The sequence below is a fragment of the Ostrinia furnacalis genome, unplaced genomic scaffold (genome assembly GCF_004193835.3).
Source record: "Ostrinia furnacalis isolate ACB-3 unplaced genomic scaffold, ASM419383v2 OfSCF7592, whole genome shotgun sequence".
Lineage (NCBI taxonomy): Eukaryota > Metazoa > Arthropoda > Insecta > Lepidoptera > Crambidae > Ostrinia > Ostrinia furnacalis.
Window position 1 is genome coordinate 60,355 of NW_021137831.1, and position 21,044 is coordinate 81,398.

At 41.0% G+C, this 21,044-nt stretch overlaps 2 protein-coding genes across 2 annotated transcripts; both read right to left on the reverse strand.

Annotated features, from left to right (window-relative positions):
- LOC114365491 (cytosol aminopeptidase) lies at positions 1–19,568 on the reverse strand. Its single transcript, XM_028322076.1, has 12 exons — positions 19,362–19,568; positions 17,911–18,020; positions 17,107–17,242; positions 14,128–14,255; positions 12,255–12,429; positions 11,142–11,344; positions 9,387–9,492; positions 7,815–7,922; positions 6,931–7,036; positions 5,596–5,745; positions 2,297–2,370; positions 1–321 (listed from the first exon to the last, which is right to left on the reverse strand). The coding sequence occupies exons 1-12, from the start codon at positions 19,518–19,520 to the stop codon at positions 139–141; spliced, it is 1,638 nt and encodes a 545-aa protein (XP_028177877.1). The 5' UTR covers positions 19,521–19,568; the 3' UTR covers positions 1–138.
- Positions 19,569–19,722: 154 nt separating this feature from the next.
- On the reverse strand, positions 19,723–20,773 carry LOC114365488 (alpha-ketoglutarate-dependent dioxygenase alkB homolog 6). The gene is made up of 2 exons (XM_028322073.1): positions 20,608–20,773; positions 19,723–20,515 (listed from the first exon to the last, which is right to left on the reverse strand). The coding sequence occupies exons 1-2, from the start codon at positions 20,653–20,655 to the stop codon at positions 19,871–19,873; spliced, it is 693 nt and encodes a 230-aa protein (XP_028177874.1). The 5' UTR covers positions 20,656–20,773; the 3' UTR covers positions 19,723–19,870.
- Positions 20,774–21,044: the final 271 nt, after the last annotated feature.

Here is a 21,044-nt window from a genome sequence, read left to right on the forward strand (position 1 = left end):
ACAGGTAATTTAAAATTAATTAATTTTTTAAGACCAGAATTAAGGGTCTTTTTAAAATAGTTGTGGTTTCGAATTATTGGAGTATGGTGTCGAACTGTCTATTTCCCGCTGTGTACTCGTGCCATTTGGTTTGTGCACTCAAGCCTCGGCCGGCTGGCTCGGCTTGTCCCGGCAGGCGTCAGCCACGTGCTGTAGCGCGAGCGCGAGCGTGCGCGCGGGCCGGCCCGTCATGCGGCGCGCGCGCAGGTAGGCCGGCGCGCCGTGCGCCACCTTGCCCACGCCCGTGATGTCCAGGTGCAGCCAGTCTGAGCACACGAAGTTCTGGAAACGAACGTAAACACTGGATACTTTCCTTAAGCCTTTACCACACTAAATGCAGAGTAATTATACAAATGAGTAGGTTATCTTCACAGAAACGCACGGGGTTTGTATGTGAGCGCGCCAACTCGTATGCGGCGCGCACGTACGGTCAACAGCACGTCAACGTAAACACTGGTATCTTACGTAGTTGCGATAGGGGCGACTTTGCAACGAAAATGTATAGCTTAATGTGCTGTCGACTGTACACACTGACAAAATTTAGCGGGGAGCCAGTCGTAGTTGCGCCGAATTTTGATTTTGTCAGTGTGTGCTTACGCGCCGCATGCGTATATTGGCGCGCTCACGTACAAACCGCGCTCGATGCGTTTCTATGAAGATGACCTACTCATTTGTATTGTATTTACTCTGCTAAATGGCACCCCGAATCTTCCGCCAATACAAGCTACTTAATGCTTATTTATAAATGACTACAAAAGATTTATTCACGGCTACATCACGCTGTCGCCGCTCCGATTTTAAGCAATAACTTGTTTTAGCGGAAGACTGCGATGGCACTTCTGTCAAGTGTGGCAAAGGCCACTATTGTATCTTCAAGTTGCAAGCCGACTACACGCAGCAGCACCAGACGACACTAGTGGTTTCTATGAAATACCTTCGTAGCTCACGACTCGTCCGAAGGTATTATTTCATAGAAACACATGCACCAACATTTTCGCATGTATAGCCTGACCAGGAACNCTTTGCGCAACCAAACGGACACCAGAGTAACTCTATAGAGCTGTATACATTTTATTGGTAGCCGGCGACTGGTTGCGCCGCCATGGTGTCCCGGTGATATATAGCCCTAAAAGGCATCGTGAATCTTCCGCCAATACAAGCTATTGCCTATTTATAAATGACTAGCTTTTGCCCGCGGCTTCACCCGCGTGAAATTTAGTATGTCACAGATCGTCTTAAATTATAGCCTATATGTTATTCTGGGTTATAAAGAATAATACTGTAAAGTTTCATCAAAATCCGTTCAGTAGTTTTTGCGTGAAAGAGTAACAAACATCCATCCAGATATCCAAACTTTCGTATTTATAATATTAGTAGAAAACGAAAACATTCATTCACAGCTACATTACGCTGTCGCCGCTCCGATTTTAAGCAATAACTTGTATGAGCGGAAGACTGCGATGGCACTTCTGTCAAGTGTGGCAAAGGCCACTATTTTATCTTCAAGTTTGAAACTGACTACACGCTGCTGCTGGTAGTACCAGGCGACACTAGTGGTTTCTATGTATTTCTATGAAATACCTTCGTAGCTCACGACTCGTCCGAAGGTATTATTTCATAGAAACACATGCACCATCATTTTCGCGTGTATTTGAAAAGCACAAGTTCAGATTGTTAAATTACATAACAGAATTATTAAAGGTAGGTAGATAGAATACGTAACAGATAAATAAACCCAAGTACCTACACACCTATAATAATATTAAAAATAATGTGGGTATTATTAAAAAAAACTTCATTACATACTAATAGATAGGTAGGCCTAAACTCGTTTTCACACAAAGTTCTATTAAAAGCAAGGCCTCATTACGGAAAACTTCGGACGGTTTTCCCTTTCATTACTGTGCAAATGAAAGGAATGCCCGTTTGTGACATTAGGCCCGAAAGTTGGGAAAAGTGGGCCAGATAACAGTCTGCATAATTTGGGCGAAGTGCAGCGCGTCCCGCCCCGCGGGCAGCGATCAATATTCCGAGCTCGCCCGGGATGCATGCTCGTTCGGGTTACGTTCGGTTGAGGCAACGACTTCAGAATATCTTAGTTGTTTCGCTCTTCATTTATACTGAAGTGGTAATGACTTGGATTTGGATGAGATTAGGTTGGAGGATTTGATTTGGACAAGCGAGTTGGTAGATTTCATTCTACGCCTATTTGAGATCTACCTGGAAAAGTTTATTGCTTTAAAAAAGGTTTTCCTACCTTGAGGAAGGCAGCGCCGATGCAAGGAGTAGCTTTGCCGGAGCCTTTGTTTCTCAGGTCGACAGATGGATCGTCTGCAATAAAATTATTGTTGAGAAGGGTAGGCAAGCTAAGTTTTTTTTTGTTTAATGGAATCAATTGAGAAACTTTGAGCTGTCAAAATGTTACACCACTTTTGTAGAAATACCCACTTTCGAAGCCACTTTAGATTTTTTTTAAGTCGACTAACTAATCGAATGACTAAATAACAATCGGATCGGAATCGGACTTAATTTATGTCTAATTGTTGCTTTTTATTTATTTTGAAGGAATTATTTGTGAATACTTTTAATTTTTAATTCGTTTCCAAACATAATATTATTACGGGTGGGCGAATGCCAGCGTAATTATTCCCAATTGCCACTAGTGGCAAATGGGAAAATATTAATAATGCGAATTCACTTGTTTGAAAGAACATTTTCGAAGTTAATTTCACTATATTATTTCAGTATTCATCACTACGCGAAGAACTTGAGGGACATAAAATATGTTCAACCAAGTACAGATTTATGATTTGTATAAAAAATATGACCAAGTATATTTATTATTAATAGGCAGGGCTGGAACTGTTGGAAGTGTAGTCTTCTCGGACACTTCAGAGTGATCGTGGCAGCTCTTCTGGCGATGTGCCTCCATTTCTGACGGTTACAGGCGTCGCGAGTACACTGGACCATGGTGGACTCAGGAGCCTTTGTGATGGCGTCTATGCTGCTTGTTCTCAGCACTGGCCCATTTATTGTCCCGAAGCAATGGTAGGGTTAATACGGGGACGTGTAAAAGTGCTTTTTAAAGCCTACTTCCAAAAATAAATGAGTTATGAGTTCTATCCAGTGGAAGGGGTGGAAGGGTACATACTAGAAATGGGCTATACTAGGTAAATTTGATACTAGGTGCACCTATTCCTAGTATTTATTAATACTCGATCCAAATACCTATTCCACCTAGTACGTAGTAATTTAGCATACTTGACGCGACTAGTGCGGACTAATCCACGTAATATGACTTTAAAATACAATTTGTTTTTGAAAAGACAACCGTAGTATGAATAATGCAATTTGAAATTGAATAATAATTCCTCCCTTCATACTTCAACAGGCTTAGGACTGTCAACTTAAAAGTTGGCGTATTTAAAATAAATCAATTTCATAAAAATATTATTTTTTCTATTTACATGAATATGGTTTGACTACGTTTGTGTGCGTTTGCTTCGTCGCGCTCAAATTTGTTTGGTCAGACAGAGACGGAGTGAATCTCTACGTTCGCACATAAGCTTAGCGAGAAATACTAGGTGCGCGTAATACTTTAAAATAGGTAGTTGAAACAAACCACAGCTAATTTTCATAGTGGACTGTACTATACGATAAACATGTCAGTCAATTTGACAACCTTTGTCGGAAACATTATTCAATGAAAATATTGTCCGAACCCTTAGTATTTCTCTTCGACAAATACTTTAACACATTGTGAACCACTTTTCTTTCACGACTATAAAAATATTTTAGCAATTTAATTCATAAAACCAATTGCGCACATTTAAAATAAAGTTTGTTTACACTTTGACAGCAATAGACTGACATGCAAGGTGACATGTCAATGAAGTTTTCAGTTACTGTTGCCATTAAAAGAAATTAGTACCATTAGTTTTCCGCAACATGGCGAGGGTTTTTATGTTCCTGGTCAGGCTATAATTACACTTATTATTTTTAATGATACCTATGTCAAGAAATAAAGATTTTACATTGGTTTCATTGAATTTGAGCAATTTTATATTTTTTGTTTATTTAGAAAGAGCGAGTCTGCCCACAGAGAGCGAGATAGTGATACTTAGTTTGTGCTTCAAGTAGGTATTCGGAGTGTGGCCTCCATTTTTATCTGTAGCTTCATGCTCCAGACTTGTAGAAATACCCACTTTCGAAGCCACTTTAGATTTTTTTTAAGTCGACTAACTAATCGAATGACTAAATAACAATCGGATCGGAATCGGACTTAATTTATGTCTAATTGTTGTTTTTTATTTATTTTGAAGGAATTATTTGTGAATACTTTTAATTCGTTTCCAAACATAATATTATTACGGGTGGGCGAATGCCAGCGTAATTATTCCCAATTGCCACTAGTGGCAAATGGGAAAATATTATAATGCGAATTCATAAGATTAATAATTCACTCATGTTTGAAAAAACATTACATAATTTCACTATAGAATTTCAGTATTCACTACGCGAAGACCTTGAGGGACATAAAATATGTTGTAGAGTACAGTACAGATCTAAGGTTCGTGTAAAATATGACCAAGTATATTTATTATTAATAGGTAGGGCTGGAAAGTCTTCTCGGACACTTCAGAGTGATCGTGGTTGCGCTGACGAGGTACACGGGATGTTCGATATCATTTCCGAGGGTAGCTCTCCTGGCGATGTGCCTCCATTTCTGACGGTTACAGGCGTCGCGAGTACACTGGACCATGGTGGACTCAGTCAGGAGCTTTGTGATGGCGTCTATGCTGCTTCTTCTCAGCACTGGCCCATTTATTGTCCCGAAGCAATGGTACGGTTAATACTGGGACGTGTAAAAGTGCTTTTTAAAGCCTACTTCCAAAAATAAATGAGTTATGAGTTCTATCCAGTGGAAGGGGTGGAAGGGTACATACTAGAGATGGGCTATACTAGGTAAATTTGATACTAGGTGCACCTATTCCTAGTATTTATTAATACTCGATCCAAATACCTATTCCACCTAGTACGTAGTAATTTAGCATACTTGACGCGACTAGTGCGGACTAAATTTGTTTTTGAAAAGATACAACCGTGGTATGAATAATGCAATTTGAAATTGAATAATAATTCTTCCCTTCATACTTCAACAGGCTTAGGACTGTCAACTTAAAAGTTGGCGTATTTAAAATAAATCAATTTCATAAAAATATTTACATATTTTTTCTATTTACATGAATATGGTTTGACTACGTTTGTGTGCGTTTGCTTCGTCGCGCTCAAATTTGTTTGGTCAGACAGAGACGGAGTGAATCTCTACGTTCGCACATTAGCTTAGCAGCTTAGAAATACTAGGTGCGCGTAATACGCGACTACGGATTACGCAATAATAACTTCTATTGTTTTGATGATAGGGTCGGAAATCGTGTAATTTATAAAATACTAGGTGGATCAAGTATTTTAAAAATTGGAATAGGTGCCGCCTAGTACTGTAAAATACCTAGTGTGTGGATCTGTTCTAGTAAATACGTCTCATCTCTAACATACTGGTGATCTGGCGCTGGTAGTAGGACCACAGCGGGAAGCGCCAGGGCCGGTCGCCGGTGAGCGCGCCGGCGCGCTGCAGGCAGGCCCACGCGCGCGCGCTGTTGCTGAAGCAGCCGAACGCGCCGCCGCCCGTCGCCAGCAGCACGCCGTCTGGACAAGCCCAAACATAGGTTTTAAAGCAGTGGTTCTTAACCGGTGGTCCGTGAACCACTGGGGTCCACGAAGACATCGTATTAAACAAGTGACGTGACGTGATGAGTCGACACAACGCAAACGGCGCACAGTGGATGAGAAATCGACCTCCCCTAACATATGATTTTGAAAAAAATATGTGGTCCCTGACAAGACAGAAATTTGGTAAAGTGGTCCCTCGCGACTTAAAGGTTAAGAAAAACTGTTTTAAAGACTAAGGCTGGGTTGCACTTGCACCATCTTACTTTAACAAACGTCAAAAACTTTTCAAACTCCATACACAATAAACAACTGTATACATTACCTAAACTGAACTGTTCCACCAAACTCATTGACAGGGGGGCGCTACCAACGTTCAACTGTATAGTTTCCAACATGGTAAAAATCGGAACCAGCGATCCGGTATTGACGGTGGCGCCCCGCTGTCAATGTCACGGGTAGGACAGTTCAATATATTGGATCTATATCGCTAAAGTTTGGTGATGCAACTCAGCCTTAAAAGATTTCGTCGTCGCCTGTTAATCACTGCTTTAGTGATTGACCACTCTACCTAATCAGATTTAGGGCCTATTCTTGGATTGCCAGATATCTTTCAATGAATATGGTTTATTTCCGTGTCCTATAAACTGGTGAGAAATTAATTAAAATGTATTTTTTTTTAATTCCCATTATCCCCACCGGGCGAATGAGAGTCGGGACAGCGAGAATTAAAAGAATAATAAATGTTAATTATGTAATATTAAAATCCCGTTGTCTCCATCCACTGCACTGGTGGGAACGAACAAGCCTGGTGGGGACAACGGGAATAAACCAATTTTAAAGACTCGTAAAACGTCGTCGTCGTCTGTCAATTACCACTTCAGTCAATGACCACTAGCAATGGGCTCTATCTATAGTCTGGTCTGTGAGCACGTAGGATTTTGTCCAATGACCCCAAGCTACCCATCCTTATCGCTCGCGCGTAATTATGTTGCTGTCGCGCTCGCACACTCACTGCGGGCGCGCGTCGCACAGTCGCGACAGCAATATAATTACTCGCGAGCGATAAGGATGGGTAGCTTGGGGTCATTGGACAAAATTCTACGTGCTCACAGACCAGGCTTTAGATATTTGGAATATTACAAATCTGTATAGCAAACTGACGTGTGAGCGTGGCGACGTCGACGACGAGCGCGGGCCGGTGCAGCGCCTGCCCGTACACCAGCGCGTCCGCCAGCATCAGCCGGCCCTCCATGTCCGTGTCCTCGATCTGAACAAAACAATCATACGTGTGTAGGAATTGAAATTCCGGTTGTATTTTCTCCAGGATAAAAACCACATAAAATAGGAAAGTCTTAACCGTCTTAATCCCAATCGTCTTCTGTTTAAAATCCCGTTGTTCTTCCTTCCTCACTCATTCGTTCTGTCTCGCTCACTCCCTTGCCTTCCGTTTCACACTCCCACACTTACGGCGGCACATCAAAATTAACATTGTATTTTACGTTGGTGAAATAGTGTCAATTTTGGAACTAATGCATAGACTGGAGCGGTTTTCACTAAAGCGAGAGAATATATGTTCTTAAATAACCAATAACCGGTTTAATTATTAATAAAAAAATATTATTTTTTTATTCCCACTATCGCCACTTCACCGGGCGCAGTGGGGATAATGGGAATAAAAAAAACATGTAAAATTTCTGAACAGAGAGGCGATGTGGAAATAACGAAATAAGATTGATTAATCAAATACATCTCTCCTCCTCACTTTAAAACTAACCGAGTACCACAGCAAGACTACCAACTATTCAAGTTTAGTTTTACACTAGCTTTTGCCCGCAGCTTCACCTGCGTGAAATTTAGTTTGTCACAGATCGTCATAAATTATAGCCTATATGTTATTCTGGGTTATAAACAATAATACTGTTAAGTTTCATTAAAATCCGTTCAGTAGTTTTTGCGTGAAAGAGTAACAAACATGCAGACATCCACACAAACTCGCATTTATAATATTAGTAGGATTGAGTAATAAATGGTCGTGTCCCGGGTACCTGTATGGAGAGCCCGTTGAGCGCGCGCACGACGTCGCCCACCTTCATGCACTGGCCGCTCACCATGTTCTCACACAACGGTATGCACGCGCACACGTTGATCGGCACCTGCGAAAACATTATTATTTTCTACATTCATAAAAAAACTTCATTTAAAAAATATCGTAAACAGCCCGGTCGTAATTACCAGTGCATTTCATTAACCCGGTTGCTCTGAACACTCTTTTTACCTACCAGCTCTTGGCACCTTATTTGATTAAGTGTAATTTTTTTTATTGTATCAATTCCAAAGACATATTCCCATTTGCCTCTTGTCCATATTATGTAGTTCTTGCGAAATTCTTTACTTGTTATTAGTCACTAAAACAATCGTTACGATCATTCCCAGTTTCGCCCTCAAATTCCCATTTGCCCCCATAGAAGGTGGCAACTGATACCCTATTTATATCAACTTAGACACTATAAAATGTTCTATCAACTACACTGGTCATCACAAAAATGCGAGATTACTAGCTTAACTCTTCCCAGTTGCCCCACTGGGGGCCGGCGGGAAGCGTCCATACCTTGAGTTGCGCGAGCGTCTTGATGGCGGCGAGCGCGACGGCGGCGCCCGCCATGCTGCCGCGATTTTCCGTCATGCTCGAGCAGGACTTGAGGCACAACCCGCCGCTNCAACAATAATATTTATTTTTAAGTGCATTAAAACTTCGAAAATATCGTAAAATTACCACAATGTTGCATTTGCAGGATGATTGCTCTGAACACTTATCATCATGATTTTTATCCATAACAAGGAAGCACTTGGCCTGCATCTCATCTTATGAAAAGTGATGACTTCTTTTAATGTATCAATTTCAACGACATAAATGAATTCTCATTTGCCTCCATATGTGGCTCTTGCGAAATTCTTTAAGTGTTATTAGTCACTACAACAATCATTAAGAGTTATTCCCAGTTTCCCCTTCAATTATAAAATCAAATTCCCATTTGCCCCCATATTAGGTGGACTGGCGACTGATACACTATTTTTTTAACAACTTAGACATTATAAAATGTTCTGTCAGCTATTATAAATATAATGCGAGATTATTAGCTTAACTTTTCCCAGTTGCCCCTTGGTGGCCGGCGGGAAGCGCCATACGGTATGGCGCTTCCCGCCATACGTCCCGCTTTGGGCGGGACTGTCCCGCTTTCAGACTGTCTGTCCCGCTGTCCCCCGCAAGAGGTAAAACGTCCCGCTTTAGCTTTAAGAATGCAACTATCGTTTTTAAATGTAATAACAACATAAATACCTATAAATAAAACATGCAGTGAGTTCCATAGTTATCTAAAAACAAGATACGATATTCTAAAACAAATTTGTTCCGCCGACAAATACAAAAATACGACTTAGAAGTCACCCCATTACCTAACTGTTTTGTGTTTAGTGCTTCGATTTGTGTTATTAAATCTTCTATAAACTTGTAAAACTCCTAAAACTTCGTTTTATTTTATAATTCCTCAGGTTTTTTTAGAACTATTCCTCAGTTGTCCCGCTCTGGCACAGAAAATAAATGGTCACGTTAGCCATACCTTGAGTTGCGCGAGCGTCTTGATGGCGGCGAGCGCGACGGCGGCGCCCGCCATGCTGCCGCGGTTCTCCGTCATGCTCGAGCAGGACTTGAGGCACAGCCCGCCGCTGCAATGTCACGATAAAATGTGACACGATGTACACACAATAATAAACATGCAATTAGAAAAGATCATCAATTGAGTATCTTACTACCTCGCGCTAAGTTTGCCGGTCCGTGGAATGCGCGTCCCCTCCCCCAACCGCGATTAAACTCAATTAGTTAGTGATTGAACGCAATAGACAATTTAACACCATTCCCCAATAATTTAAAATCACAACTTTTCTAAAAAGACATTTCATTCTGGTCTTAAAAACTTAATTAATTTTAAATTACCTGTATATTTTTGGTCGCATTTTAAATGATAAAAGTAGTTTAATTGAGTTGACAAAATAGTGACGTCACTTGCTTGTTGTGCCATACAAATTCTATGGGAGAGTTTCGTTTTGACAGTTTTAAAAAGTACGTCAATTGATTGGTGGTGTCAACATGTCTATTAAACTGTCTTATTTTACGCAAATACACATTTTTTTTATCAATAATATTATTAAATAAAAAATATTTTAAATATAGTTCGATAAAGTTATAGACGCTTCCCTTCGAGTGACGTCATATCGCCAGCGGCAAACTTAAAGCGAACGGATAGTACTCGTAGTCTAAATTAAAGCGATAAGTATACTGAAATTCCATCATGTGTCTAAGTGGAGGTTCTAAAGTAACGAGCAAATTAATATTTGAGAATTTTTTGGGTGAAAAAGGTGCTGATGCACCTTGCTTGATCTTAGCCAAAAGGCCTTAAAAATGCTGTCAAGTAATGGCTGAATTTACCTCAGATCTTTAACATTCTGTAAGCTTATTGTTGATCTATAAATAAACTAGAAAAATATGCTTTTTGACTACAATCAGTACCGGGAACAATCTAAGCATGGTGCATGTTCTGCTAGTATACCTCGCTCACCTGTCAAATGTGACTCCCTTGGCGACTATCAATACCGGCGGCTGGCTGTCCTTGGCGCCCTTGTAGATACATTCGAGGAACATGGGCGGCTCGCAGGAGCCTCGCGCGACTGCCATGAAGTCCTGCATATTCTACGCGCGATCTGGTCTAAACTGCTACAGACCACTGCATATTAGTGTCACATCTCACCTGTCAAATGTGACTCCCTTGGCAACAATAAGCACGGGCGGCTGATTATCCTTGGCGCCCTTGTAGATACACTCGAGGAACATGGGCGGCTCGCAGGAGCCTCGCGCGACGGCCATGAAGGTCTGCTGAAGGAATGTTCTACGCACGATCTGGTCTGCACTGCTACTGACCACTGCATGTTTAGTGTCACATCTCACCTGTCAAATGTGACTCCCTTGGCAACAATAAGCACGGGCGGCTGATTATCCTTGGCGTCCTTGTAGATGCACTCGAGGAACAAAGGCGGCTCGCAGGATCCTCGCGCGAAGAAGTCCTGCATATTCTACGCGCGATCTGATCTTCACTGCTACAAACCACGGTGCCTATTTAGTGTCACATCTCACCTGTCAAATGTGACTCCCTTGGCGACAATAAGTACTGGCAGCTGACTATCCTTGACGCCCTTGTAAATACATTAGAGCAATATAGGCGGCTCGCAGGAGCCTCGCGCGACGTCCATGGCCTGCATATTCTACGCGCGATCTGATCTGCACTGCTACAGACCACTGCATGTTTAGTGTCACATCTCACCTGTCAAATGTGACTCCCTTGGCGACAATAAGAACGGGCGGCTGGCTGTCTTTGGCGCCCTTGTAGGTACACTCGAGGAACATGGGCGGCTCGCAGGAGCCTCGCGCGACGGCCATGAAGGCTTGCATGTTCTGTGCCGTGATCCAGTCGCAATCGTGCGCTTGTACTTGCACGCCGAGCGGGCATAGCACGTCTAGGGCTGCCTGTAAGCAAGTGTTAGGGTCTTTTGACTACATCGATAAAGGTAATAAATGTAGACATGTATCATGCTACCCATCAAAATGGCCTAGTCATATGTGATAAATGGCGGAGTAAACGAGTTAAGAACAAGTCTCTATAAATGCTGCAGCTCGTCGTTATTTCGATGGAAAAAACTTTTTTCTTCTAAAAGTAGGTTCGTCATCTTTATTTATTTATTAGGTATACCAACAAAGTCACATACATACAGTTCATATATTTTTACGTGGTTTAACACAATCTTCTTGATGATGATGATGACATGATGATGACCTTGAGTCTTTTTCACTTGTTTTTGTAACCATTTTTCGTACAAATGTAATGTTTCATTTTAGTTTTTATCATAATAAAAAATCTACCTTAATTTTCTAGGATGAAATATCGCACTGAATATACTTAGATTTTCATTAGATCGTCAATCGTTAGTTACCTGCGCGAGGTCGACGGGCGTCATGTTGTTGGCAGGCATGTCTGCGAGGTAGCGCGCCCAATGCTCTTGTAAAGCCAAATTTTGTCCAATGACCCCAAGCTACCCATCCTTATCGCTCGCGCGTAATTATGTTGCTGTCGCGCTCGCACACTCACTGCGGGCGCGCGTCGCACAGTCGCGACAGAAATATAATTACGCGCGAGCGATAAGGATGGGTAGCTTGGGGTCATTGGACAAAATTCTACGTGCTCACGGACCAGGCTTTATAGTTCCAAAATACTGAACTGTCCTATGCATGACATTGACAGTGGGGCGCCACCGTCCATGCCGGATCGCTGGTTCCGATTTTTGCCATGTTGGAAACCATTTAGTTGAACGATGGTAGCGCCCCCCTGTCATTGAGTTTGGTGGGACAGTTCAGCGTGGGTCATCTATAGTAAGTTTACCTGCGCGAGGTCGACGGGCGTCATATTGTTGGCGGGCATGTCTGCGAGGTAGCGCGCCCAGTTCTGCGCGCGCGCCCGAATGGAGCCCTCGCGCCATAGACCCGCGCCCTCGCTACCGTATAACGACACCTTGCACTCGGGCGCGCGGTCGCCGCACGACTTGAACTCTTGGAACCTGCAGCAGACGTTTTATTAATAATTGACTATGAACCAGGCAGGTGTCCCGTAGTCTCCATCCATAGATAAATAGATAGATAGATAAAACGTTTATTTGCATAACAGAAACACACATTACAAACAGAAAGTACCAAAAGTAGGATAAAATAGTACCCTCGGGACAATATGACATGGTATGGTAAGACAGAAATAAAAAGAAAAAAATCATTATGACATACAATATAGGTACACACTTTATACAAAAATGTATGTCGCAGCAATGCAAAACGGCAATAGCTCAGTAATTGGTTTACTTAAAACCACTGATTTTCAGCTATAGCCTAAGGACGAAAGAACGCGCGTAACACGTCAACGTGACGGTTGGGGTGTGGTGAGTTTAAGTACATAAATATAACTAAATAGATTAAGATATTTATGATAAAGAGGAAAGGAGAAAATACACTGATAAAAATAATATAAAAATAAAAATAAAAATTATGAAAATTATGCCAGGGTTCAACAAAACAACCACGCATGAAACCACTGGACCAGATCAGAAACCACTACCAAGGCGCAATCAGGTTACATGTTTTTGCGACTCCAATAATGCAGATTTAAGCAGAGTAACCATAGCCCAGTAACCAGTCCATCCATCCCTCATCCATAACCCTAGTCCATTCTCCAATAACTGCAATAGCTCCTGTGCACAGGCTGGGGATGGTCTCTGGCTACATCCCATGATATAGTCAGAGACTAGATCCAGCATGTGCACCACTTTCACTTTTGTCAATTATTTTGCGCTCAAAACGGCCTCTACGTGTTGGATCTGTATCCCCACGCAAGCCTTATAAAGGACCGGGCCACTTTTGACCCGTGAGCTCCAAAGCGTACAAACATAATAATAATAAATAATAAATATTTTATTTCCAAAAAGATAATACATATTCTTGACTAAATAACAATGTACTTAAACTATAAACCTATTTAAATATTTGCCAGTGAGATTTATTTAGGAAAAGTAACATATTATTTTAAAATAGAATTTCAAGTGTAAGTAAATAATATAATTTAAATAAAACTCATTTAAATGAGTGTTCTGGTCAAGCGGTGGAATACTTCTCGTGCATTTAATCATTTCCAGTTGCCCCTGCTGTAGCCGCCCGACGGGGGGCAGTTGGGAATTAAAAAATGTCTTTAAGTAAATTAATTCCCATTTGCCCCCAGTTGCAGTGGGAGAACCACCGACAGGGGCAGCTGGGAGTAACTAGGGTATAATGACCTCATTTGCAAGAATACTAAATACGAATATGCTTATTATAAGTAACTTACTTAGTGTCCACTATTACATACTTTTGCGAGAATTTTTTTCTGTCATAGAAAAACTTTATCGCACGCGTCTCTGTTTAAAAAACTGGGATAAAAACTTTCCCATGACTTTTCCTGGGACTCAAACTATTAAATCTCTTATTTATATCGTCATAATCAGTTTAGGCGTAAAGTGTAACAGATAGACAGGAGTTACTTTCGTATTTATAGTATGTAAGTCGTCCAAAGACCCCAAGCTTACCCATCCTTATTGTTCGCAAGTAATTATATTGCTGTCGCAATTGTACGACGGGCGGCCGCAGTGAGTTTGCGAGCGATAAGGATGGGTCATTGGACGAAATTCTATGTGCTCGGCGACCGGACTTTAGTAGGGATTAGTGTCAGTCGTCACCTCCAGGCGGCGAGTTCTGCGGCCTCAGCGGCGGCGTCGGGCGCGCCGGCCGCGTCCACGTGCACTTCGCCGCAGCCGCGCTTTTGTAAAGCACGCACCGCTGCGCCCACGCCCACGCGGACATTCTCCTAATATAAAAATAAATCATAATATGTAGTTTTTATTCAAACACACAACACTGTTAAGCTGGATCCTGGCTACACAGGAGTGGCAGCGACGGGAACGAGAGACTTAATACTTAGCCTAGTTTATAAAACTGTTATTCAATAATGCTAAACCAAAATATCAATAAAACATTTTATCAAATTAGTTTTCAATAAGTAAAATGCTTTACATTCAATAAATAGAATATCTATTGAGCTAAAAAGTAGCATCATAACATAGGTCTTTGGCTGGTTTTAGAGTAGGCGCACACCGTTGATTTTTCGTCGGCCGATAGTTTAGTCGGGCAGTTGATCAGTATGGTATGGGAGTGCGCACACTACGCCGATTCGATTTGGCCGATTCTTCATACAAATTAAAATAGGGCACAAATATCGGCCAACTAAAAATCAACGGTATGCGCCTACTATTAGAGTCACGCTGACGCACGCTGACCGTCAGTGCTGACAGCCGAATTGTATGAAGCGTCGGCTCCGAGCGATCAGCGTCACTCAGGAACGTTCCCTTCAATTGCATTGTACATATTGATCTGTCAGCGCCCACGATCAGCGTGCGGTCAGCGCGACTGTAAAACCAGCCTTTATTGATGGAATAGATACTCTTGTTGCACATCACACAAAATAATGGAGTCAAAAATCTTGACATCGTTATCGCATCGCATAAACACGGCTTAATATGGGCATGGGCTAGGCTAGAAGCCAATATCAATGGATTCTGGAAAACAGAACAAATACACGCTTTCTATCATTCTTATCGTAGTCACATACCCTAGTCAAGTCGAGCTGCTCCAGCTCGTCGAAGCCTGGCTCGCGTGGACCAAGCGACGCCAGCGCCGCCGCGCCGTACTCCGGCAGAAGACCTGTCACTACGAACGCCTTGCCGGGCTTCAGCTCGCACGACAACCTGAAGAGATACGATTGCTTTTATCATACTCCATGTACAATTGACAGCAACAGATTACAAATTTCTTTTTAACACCGCCAAACTAGTTTTTCTTGCTTAGCTCGAAAGTAAACTGGCAGAGAATGCCTTTATGGCATTAAGTTCGCTTTATATAACACAAGCATTAAGTTGCTTACTTTGGGGCTAGCTGGCGCTGTGTGAAATTGTCCAAAGATTTAAAGATTTATTTATATACCAATTATAGGACATTAAAGCTTAAATAAATATAAATGTTGGCTGCAAAATACTTAGAACGTAAGTTTGCGTCTGTACCTACTTGATGGCCTATTTTTAGCTCTGTACCGACAACTAAGCAAAGTGGTGTAAGACGCCTCTCTGATTGACAAACCAAAAACCGTATCCTTTTTTTTGTATCTTTTTTTATTTAAATGTGGGATAACTATGGATAATGAAAGATAGAACACTATTATACACCATGCAAGACAAGAAAAGGAAAAGAATAAAATATACAAAAGATACGGCAATTTAGGCGGTCGTAACTCTATAAAGCGACCTCTTCCAGGCAACCTAGACAGTTGTTAATAATAGCAGGCCTGTTCATCTCCGCGAGTTTACATCGAAAACAAAACACGCACGATGGCCCACCTACAGGATACTATCCGACAAGGCCTCCCATACGAGCGAACATTGACTCACGCATGCGTATTCTTGTGTATGATGGAAGAAAATAAAGAAAATGGTGTACTAAATACTGTGCAGTATTCAACTGCCTAAATAATAATAAAAACACAGAATGTACTTTTTTAAGTTGCCTCAAGACACTGAGAGCTAAATAAGTAGTTAATATTATTTATGATAATTCATGCTAAATCATGTATTTCCTCCGCCATTTTCCGTAGTTTGGCACCTCTCGTCACATCATTTTACCGAAGTCAGCCCTATAGCTTCGGCGCGGTGCCGATCACTGACGTTTGTCAACAAAATGGTGCTTGACTCTTGAGACAGGCTAAATTACACCATATTGTTATTGACATTGAGCATACATTTTTTTAAATTAAATTTGACTATTCTTACCGTTAGATAATTCCTGGCAATAAGTGGTGACTGAGTTTGTTCCGGCGTTTCTTCTCAGCACTTGCCATATGTTTGTCTCGAAGCGCTGGTAGGGCCCAAAAGATAAGGAGACATGTAAAGTGCCCCATAAGGGCTACCTTTTTCTTTTTTTATTATTTTCTATTGACGTTCATAAGTGCCACTTGTGGTCTAAACTGAATAAATATTTTTTATCAAATTAGTTTTCAATAAGTAAAATGCTTTACATTCAATAAATAGAATATCTATTGAGCTAAAAAGTAGCATCATAACATAGGTCTTTGGCTGGTTTTAGAGTAGGCGCACACCGTTGATTTTTCGTCGGCCGATAGTTTAGTCGGGCAGTTGATCAGTATGGTATGGGAGTGCGCACACTACGCCGATTCGATTTGGCCGATTCTTCATACAAATTAAAATAGGGCACAAATATCGGCCAACTAAAAATCAACGGTGTGCGCCTACTCTTAGAGTCACGCTGACGCACGCTGACCGTCAGCGCTGACAGCCGAATTGTATGAAGCGTCGGCTCCGAGCGATCAGCGTCACTCAGGAACGTTCCCTTCAATTGCATTGTACATATTGATCTGTCAGCGCCGACGATCAGCGTGCGGTCAGCGCGACTGTAAAACCAGCCTTTATTGATGGAATAGATACTCTTGTTGCACATCACACAAATTAATGGAGTCAAAAATCTTGACATCGTTATCGCATCGCATAAACACGGCTTAATGTGGGCATGGGCTAGGCTAGAAGCCAATATCAATGGATTCTGGAAAACAGAACAAATACACGCTTTCTATCACTCTTATCGTAGTCACATACCCTAGTCAAGTCGAGCTGCTCCAACTCGTCGAAGCCGGGCTCGCGCGGGCCCAGCGACGCCAGCGCCGCCGCGCCGTATTCCGGCAGAAGCCCTGTGACCACGAACGCCTTGCCGGGCTTCAGCTCGCACGACAGCCTGAAGAGACATACATGCTTTTATTTACTTCATGTTTCCATGTAAAGCTGACACATCAGATATTAAATTTTTGGTTGCAAAATATTGCATCTGTATTCGATGACCTACCTAGTGTTTATTTTTTAGATATCTTTTGCTACGAGAATGCAAACGTACGTACCTAGTTGTGTAGGACTTCTCTCTACATGATGAATCAAAAACCTTATCTTTTTTGTATTTTTTTTTTTGTTTAAACACATTTATTTATTTATTTGATGGATGGATGATGAAAGATAAGACACCACACAAGACAAGAAAATAAAAAGAAATAAATATACTATAACAGCACATTTAGGCGGTCGTAACTCTATAAAGCGACCTCTTCCAGGCAAACTAGACCAGGGTTTCCCAATTTTTTTTTTTTGCCAGGGAACCCTAATTGATTATACTTTTCCTAGCGAAACCCCCGTACTACTCCGCCCGCACGCCCTGCCCCTCCCTTGTGCGTAAACAAGTCGGTGCACGCGAACAACGTCGGTCACGAAACGTGAGATAATATTTTTTACGGAACCCTTGCGGCCTTTCCACGGAACCCCAGGGTTCCGCGGACAACCATTCGGGAACCGCTGACTTAGACGACAGTTGTTATGAATAGGTAAAAAGGGAAGAAATACAAGTCCTAGACTTACTCATTCAGATGCTGGCAGAGTTTCCCGCCGCTCTTCTGGTTGACCTCCTGCGCGGCCGCCGTCAGCTCGAACTTGGAGCCGGCCTCGTACACTCCCAGCACCAGGCCTTTCTGAAGCATCAACGGACAACGGGTCCACGGATTAGCAAGCTAGTGGCAATGGGCAGGGCACATAGCACGCAGAACTGACGGCCGATGGGGCAGCAAGGTACCGGAAAGCGCAGCGTAGGACATCCACCCACAAGGTGGACCGATGACCCAAAGGTAGTGGGAAGGTGCTGGATGCAGGCCACCACCAACCGGCCATTGTGGAAATCATTGGGGGAGGCCTGTGTTCAGCAGTGGATGTCCTATGGCTGAAAATGATGATCATGATGATGATGAACGAAAAAACTTAAAGGTTTCTCATTGCCTCATGGATGCTACCTACTGTACCTTTTGTAAGTTGCTGTGAAGAAACTGCATACCACCTATCTCAGGCATGTGTGTTCATTTCAACCAAAAACCTCCAAGGATTTCCAAACAACACAATCAGGTGTGTTTTATGATGTTTGTATCAATCATCTAATCTTAGCATCTATAGTAATGATCCAATGAAAAAATACAGGGTGTTTGGCGCATCGTGTGCCAAAATGATTTGGCGGATAGAATGGGTCATTTCCTATATTTTCCGTCCCCATAACACGTTCCATGCCAGGCGGCTACTTTTATATTAATTTTTAGTAATTTCACCAAAATACCCAAATCGCATCATTTAATTTCAATTTAAAAAAAAACTACTAGGCGTAGCCTCAAAGTAAATATTTTGTGAAGTTTTTACCTGCTTTGAACTTATTGTAAAGTAAAAAAAAAGGTTCAAAATTCAAAATTTTAATATCAGTCCGAGTAGAGTCAATGCACTAATTTAAGGAATTTGTGAAGTTGTTGTTATTATTTAAACAAGATTAGTATACCGTTTGAATGGGGATAGACTAAAGAAGTTTTGATAAAATCCGAAGATCGCAATCTCTTTTAATTTTTTTATTATAGCCATGTAAACTTGATTGTTCAGTCCATTTTTAACTTTTCGGAAAACTTTAAAGCTGAATTAAAAAAAAAACTTGATGATATTAGCCAGTAAATTTAGATTTGATGCAACCTTACATCAATGCACGTTAAAACAAAATATTTACATTGAGGCTACGCCTAGTAGTTTTTTTTAAATCGAAATTAAATGATGCGATTTGGGTATTTTGGTGAAATTACTAAAAAAAATCATATAAAAGTAGCCGCCTGGCATGGAACGTGTTATGGGGGCTGAAAATATAGGAAATGACCCATTCTATCCGCCAAATAATTTTGGCACACGATGCGCCAAACACCCTGTATATCATTTCAATCTAGATGTTAAACATGGGTCTGTAAAACATTTAGAGTTAATCAAAATAAAAACAAAAGGAAATTCAAAATCACCTTCCTGCCATCTAAAGCTTTTTTGTCTGATGTGCACTCCTCTTCATTGGCCGAATCATCCTTTGGTGCTTCATAGCTACAATATCTTTTTGGAATGGCTTTGTAAATTAAACTTTTACCAATGTATCTTCCACTGGAAAACAATTTAGAAAGATTCATTATTAAAAATAAACTTAGAAAAAAATCATGAATACAAATAATTTCCAAATTGTCATAAAGTTTAAGCCAACTGGATTTTTTGTGGGAATAGAAAGATTTGTTTGATTTGAATATGGAAGGCTGAATGCACATAAAAGTTTAGTATAGTTTAAAAATATTCAAACACATGTATCTAACTTCAACAATTTATTGCATTACCACACAATTGCATTGGAATAGCTGCTTTAATGTTTGTAAATAAGTAAACGAATACTGAAACAGGTAAAATGATACATGCAATATGTTGATATGTACTTACATTGATATTTTTATTCAGTGAACATACACAAATTGAAACAAATTGTAGGAAATCATCTTTTATTACCAATATTTAGCTTAAATGTGGTGGTTTTAGGCACATGTCTTATTGTTAAAGATATTCTGGTATCTCTAGGAATAGTAGATCCTGTGGTGTAATTATTAGAACACATATTTAGATTAGCAATTGTGTCATCCAAGTTATCTTCTGTCAGTTCTTCTATACAATGCAGATAATGGCTGAACAGTTCATCTTGTAATATTAACAAACTTCTAGGTTCCAACAGCAAAGAGAATGCATGTGTCATGGAGACATCATTTTCATCATCACCAGGTTCCAGAAACTTCAGCACAATATGCGATCCGAGCGATATGGTCGTGATTGTTGGGTAAAACAGTGAGCCATCTAAATGAGGCATAATTCCTTGACCTGGTAAGTATTCATTCACCAGCACATGATTAGGTCTCTTGCCATCCATAACGTCCAGGCTATGGATTCGCTCGAGGTAGGTGTCCAACCAAGGAGGAATGGTCTCGGCTATCATTCCCTTGGCGTGTGGAATACCGCCCCAATTCTGCAAGCGTCTATTAGAAAGTTGCGTCCACTTTGGTTTTGGGGCCGAATAAATGTTAGATAGAATACCACTCTCCTCAGCAGCTGAAACGAACTCCGATACATAAAATGCTGATGGTGGTATCTGGAAATAATAAGAGGGTAACTGTAAAACACTAGCTAAACAAGTACATTATCAGTTTAAAATGGACATAGGTTATGTTGGAGGTACTTTACATTGGACACTCGAAAAGTCTCGATATTCGCTATAACTTTATTCGCCATGTGATTTTTTATGAAAATTATATCCTACCACAATTTTTTGTCGATTTGTTTGCAAATAATTAAGAAAATTTACGAAAAACAACAACCAGCTGACGCATTGACTTTGACACTGACAACAATTTTTTTTGACGTAGTAAACGTTTTGTTGTTCTCACTCATACCAAACCAAACCAGGAAATTCAAATTTCTGGCATTTCTTCCAACAATCAATTAGAAATTCAATATCTCACTTCTCACTTTGTATACTGTGTGTGATGGAACATTATCTATTTACATAAATTCCTAGTTTTAATGCTTGGTCATAAGTATACAAAGCAATTAAACCAAACGCTGTTGACATTTTCTTCATTCCTATTTGCGTTTAGTTTTACTGTCATTACAACTTATTT

Bases quoted from the DNA above. Each gene is read 5' to 3' on its own strand.
- LOC114365491 (XM_028322076.1), bottom strand. From the start codon at position 19,520: ATGAATCTTTCTAAATTGTTTTCCAGTGGAAGATACATTGGTAAAAGT. The intron at 17,243-17,910 runs GTAAGTCTAGGA...ATGTCTCTTCAG, and splicing joins CTCTGCCAGCATCTGAATGA to GCTGTCGTGCGAGCTGAAGC. The intron at 12,430-14,127 runs GTGACGACTGAC...CGTCTGCTGCAG, and splicing joins GCAGAACTCGCCGCCTGGAG to GTTCCAAGAGTTCAAGTCGT.
- LOC114365488 (XM_028322073.1), bottom strand. From the start codon at position 20,655: ATGGCGAATAAAGTTATAGCGAATATCGAGACTTTTCGAGTGTCCAAT. The intron at 20,516-20,607 runs GTAAAGTACCTC...TATTATTTCCAG, and splicing joins AGACTTTTCGAGTGTCCAAT to ATACCACCATCAGCATTTTA.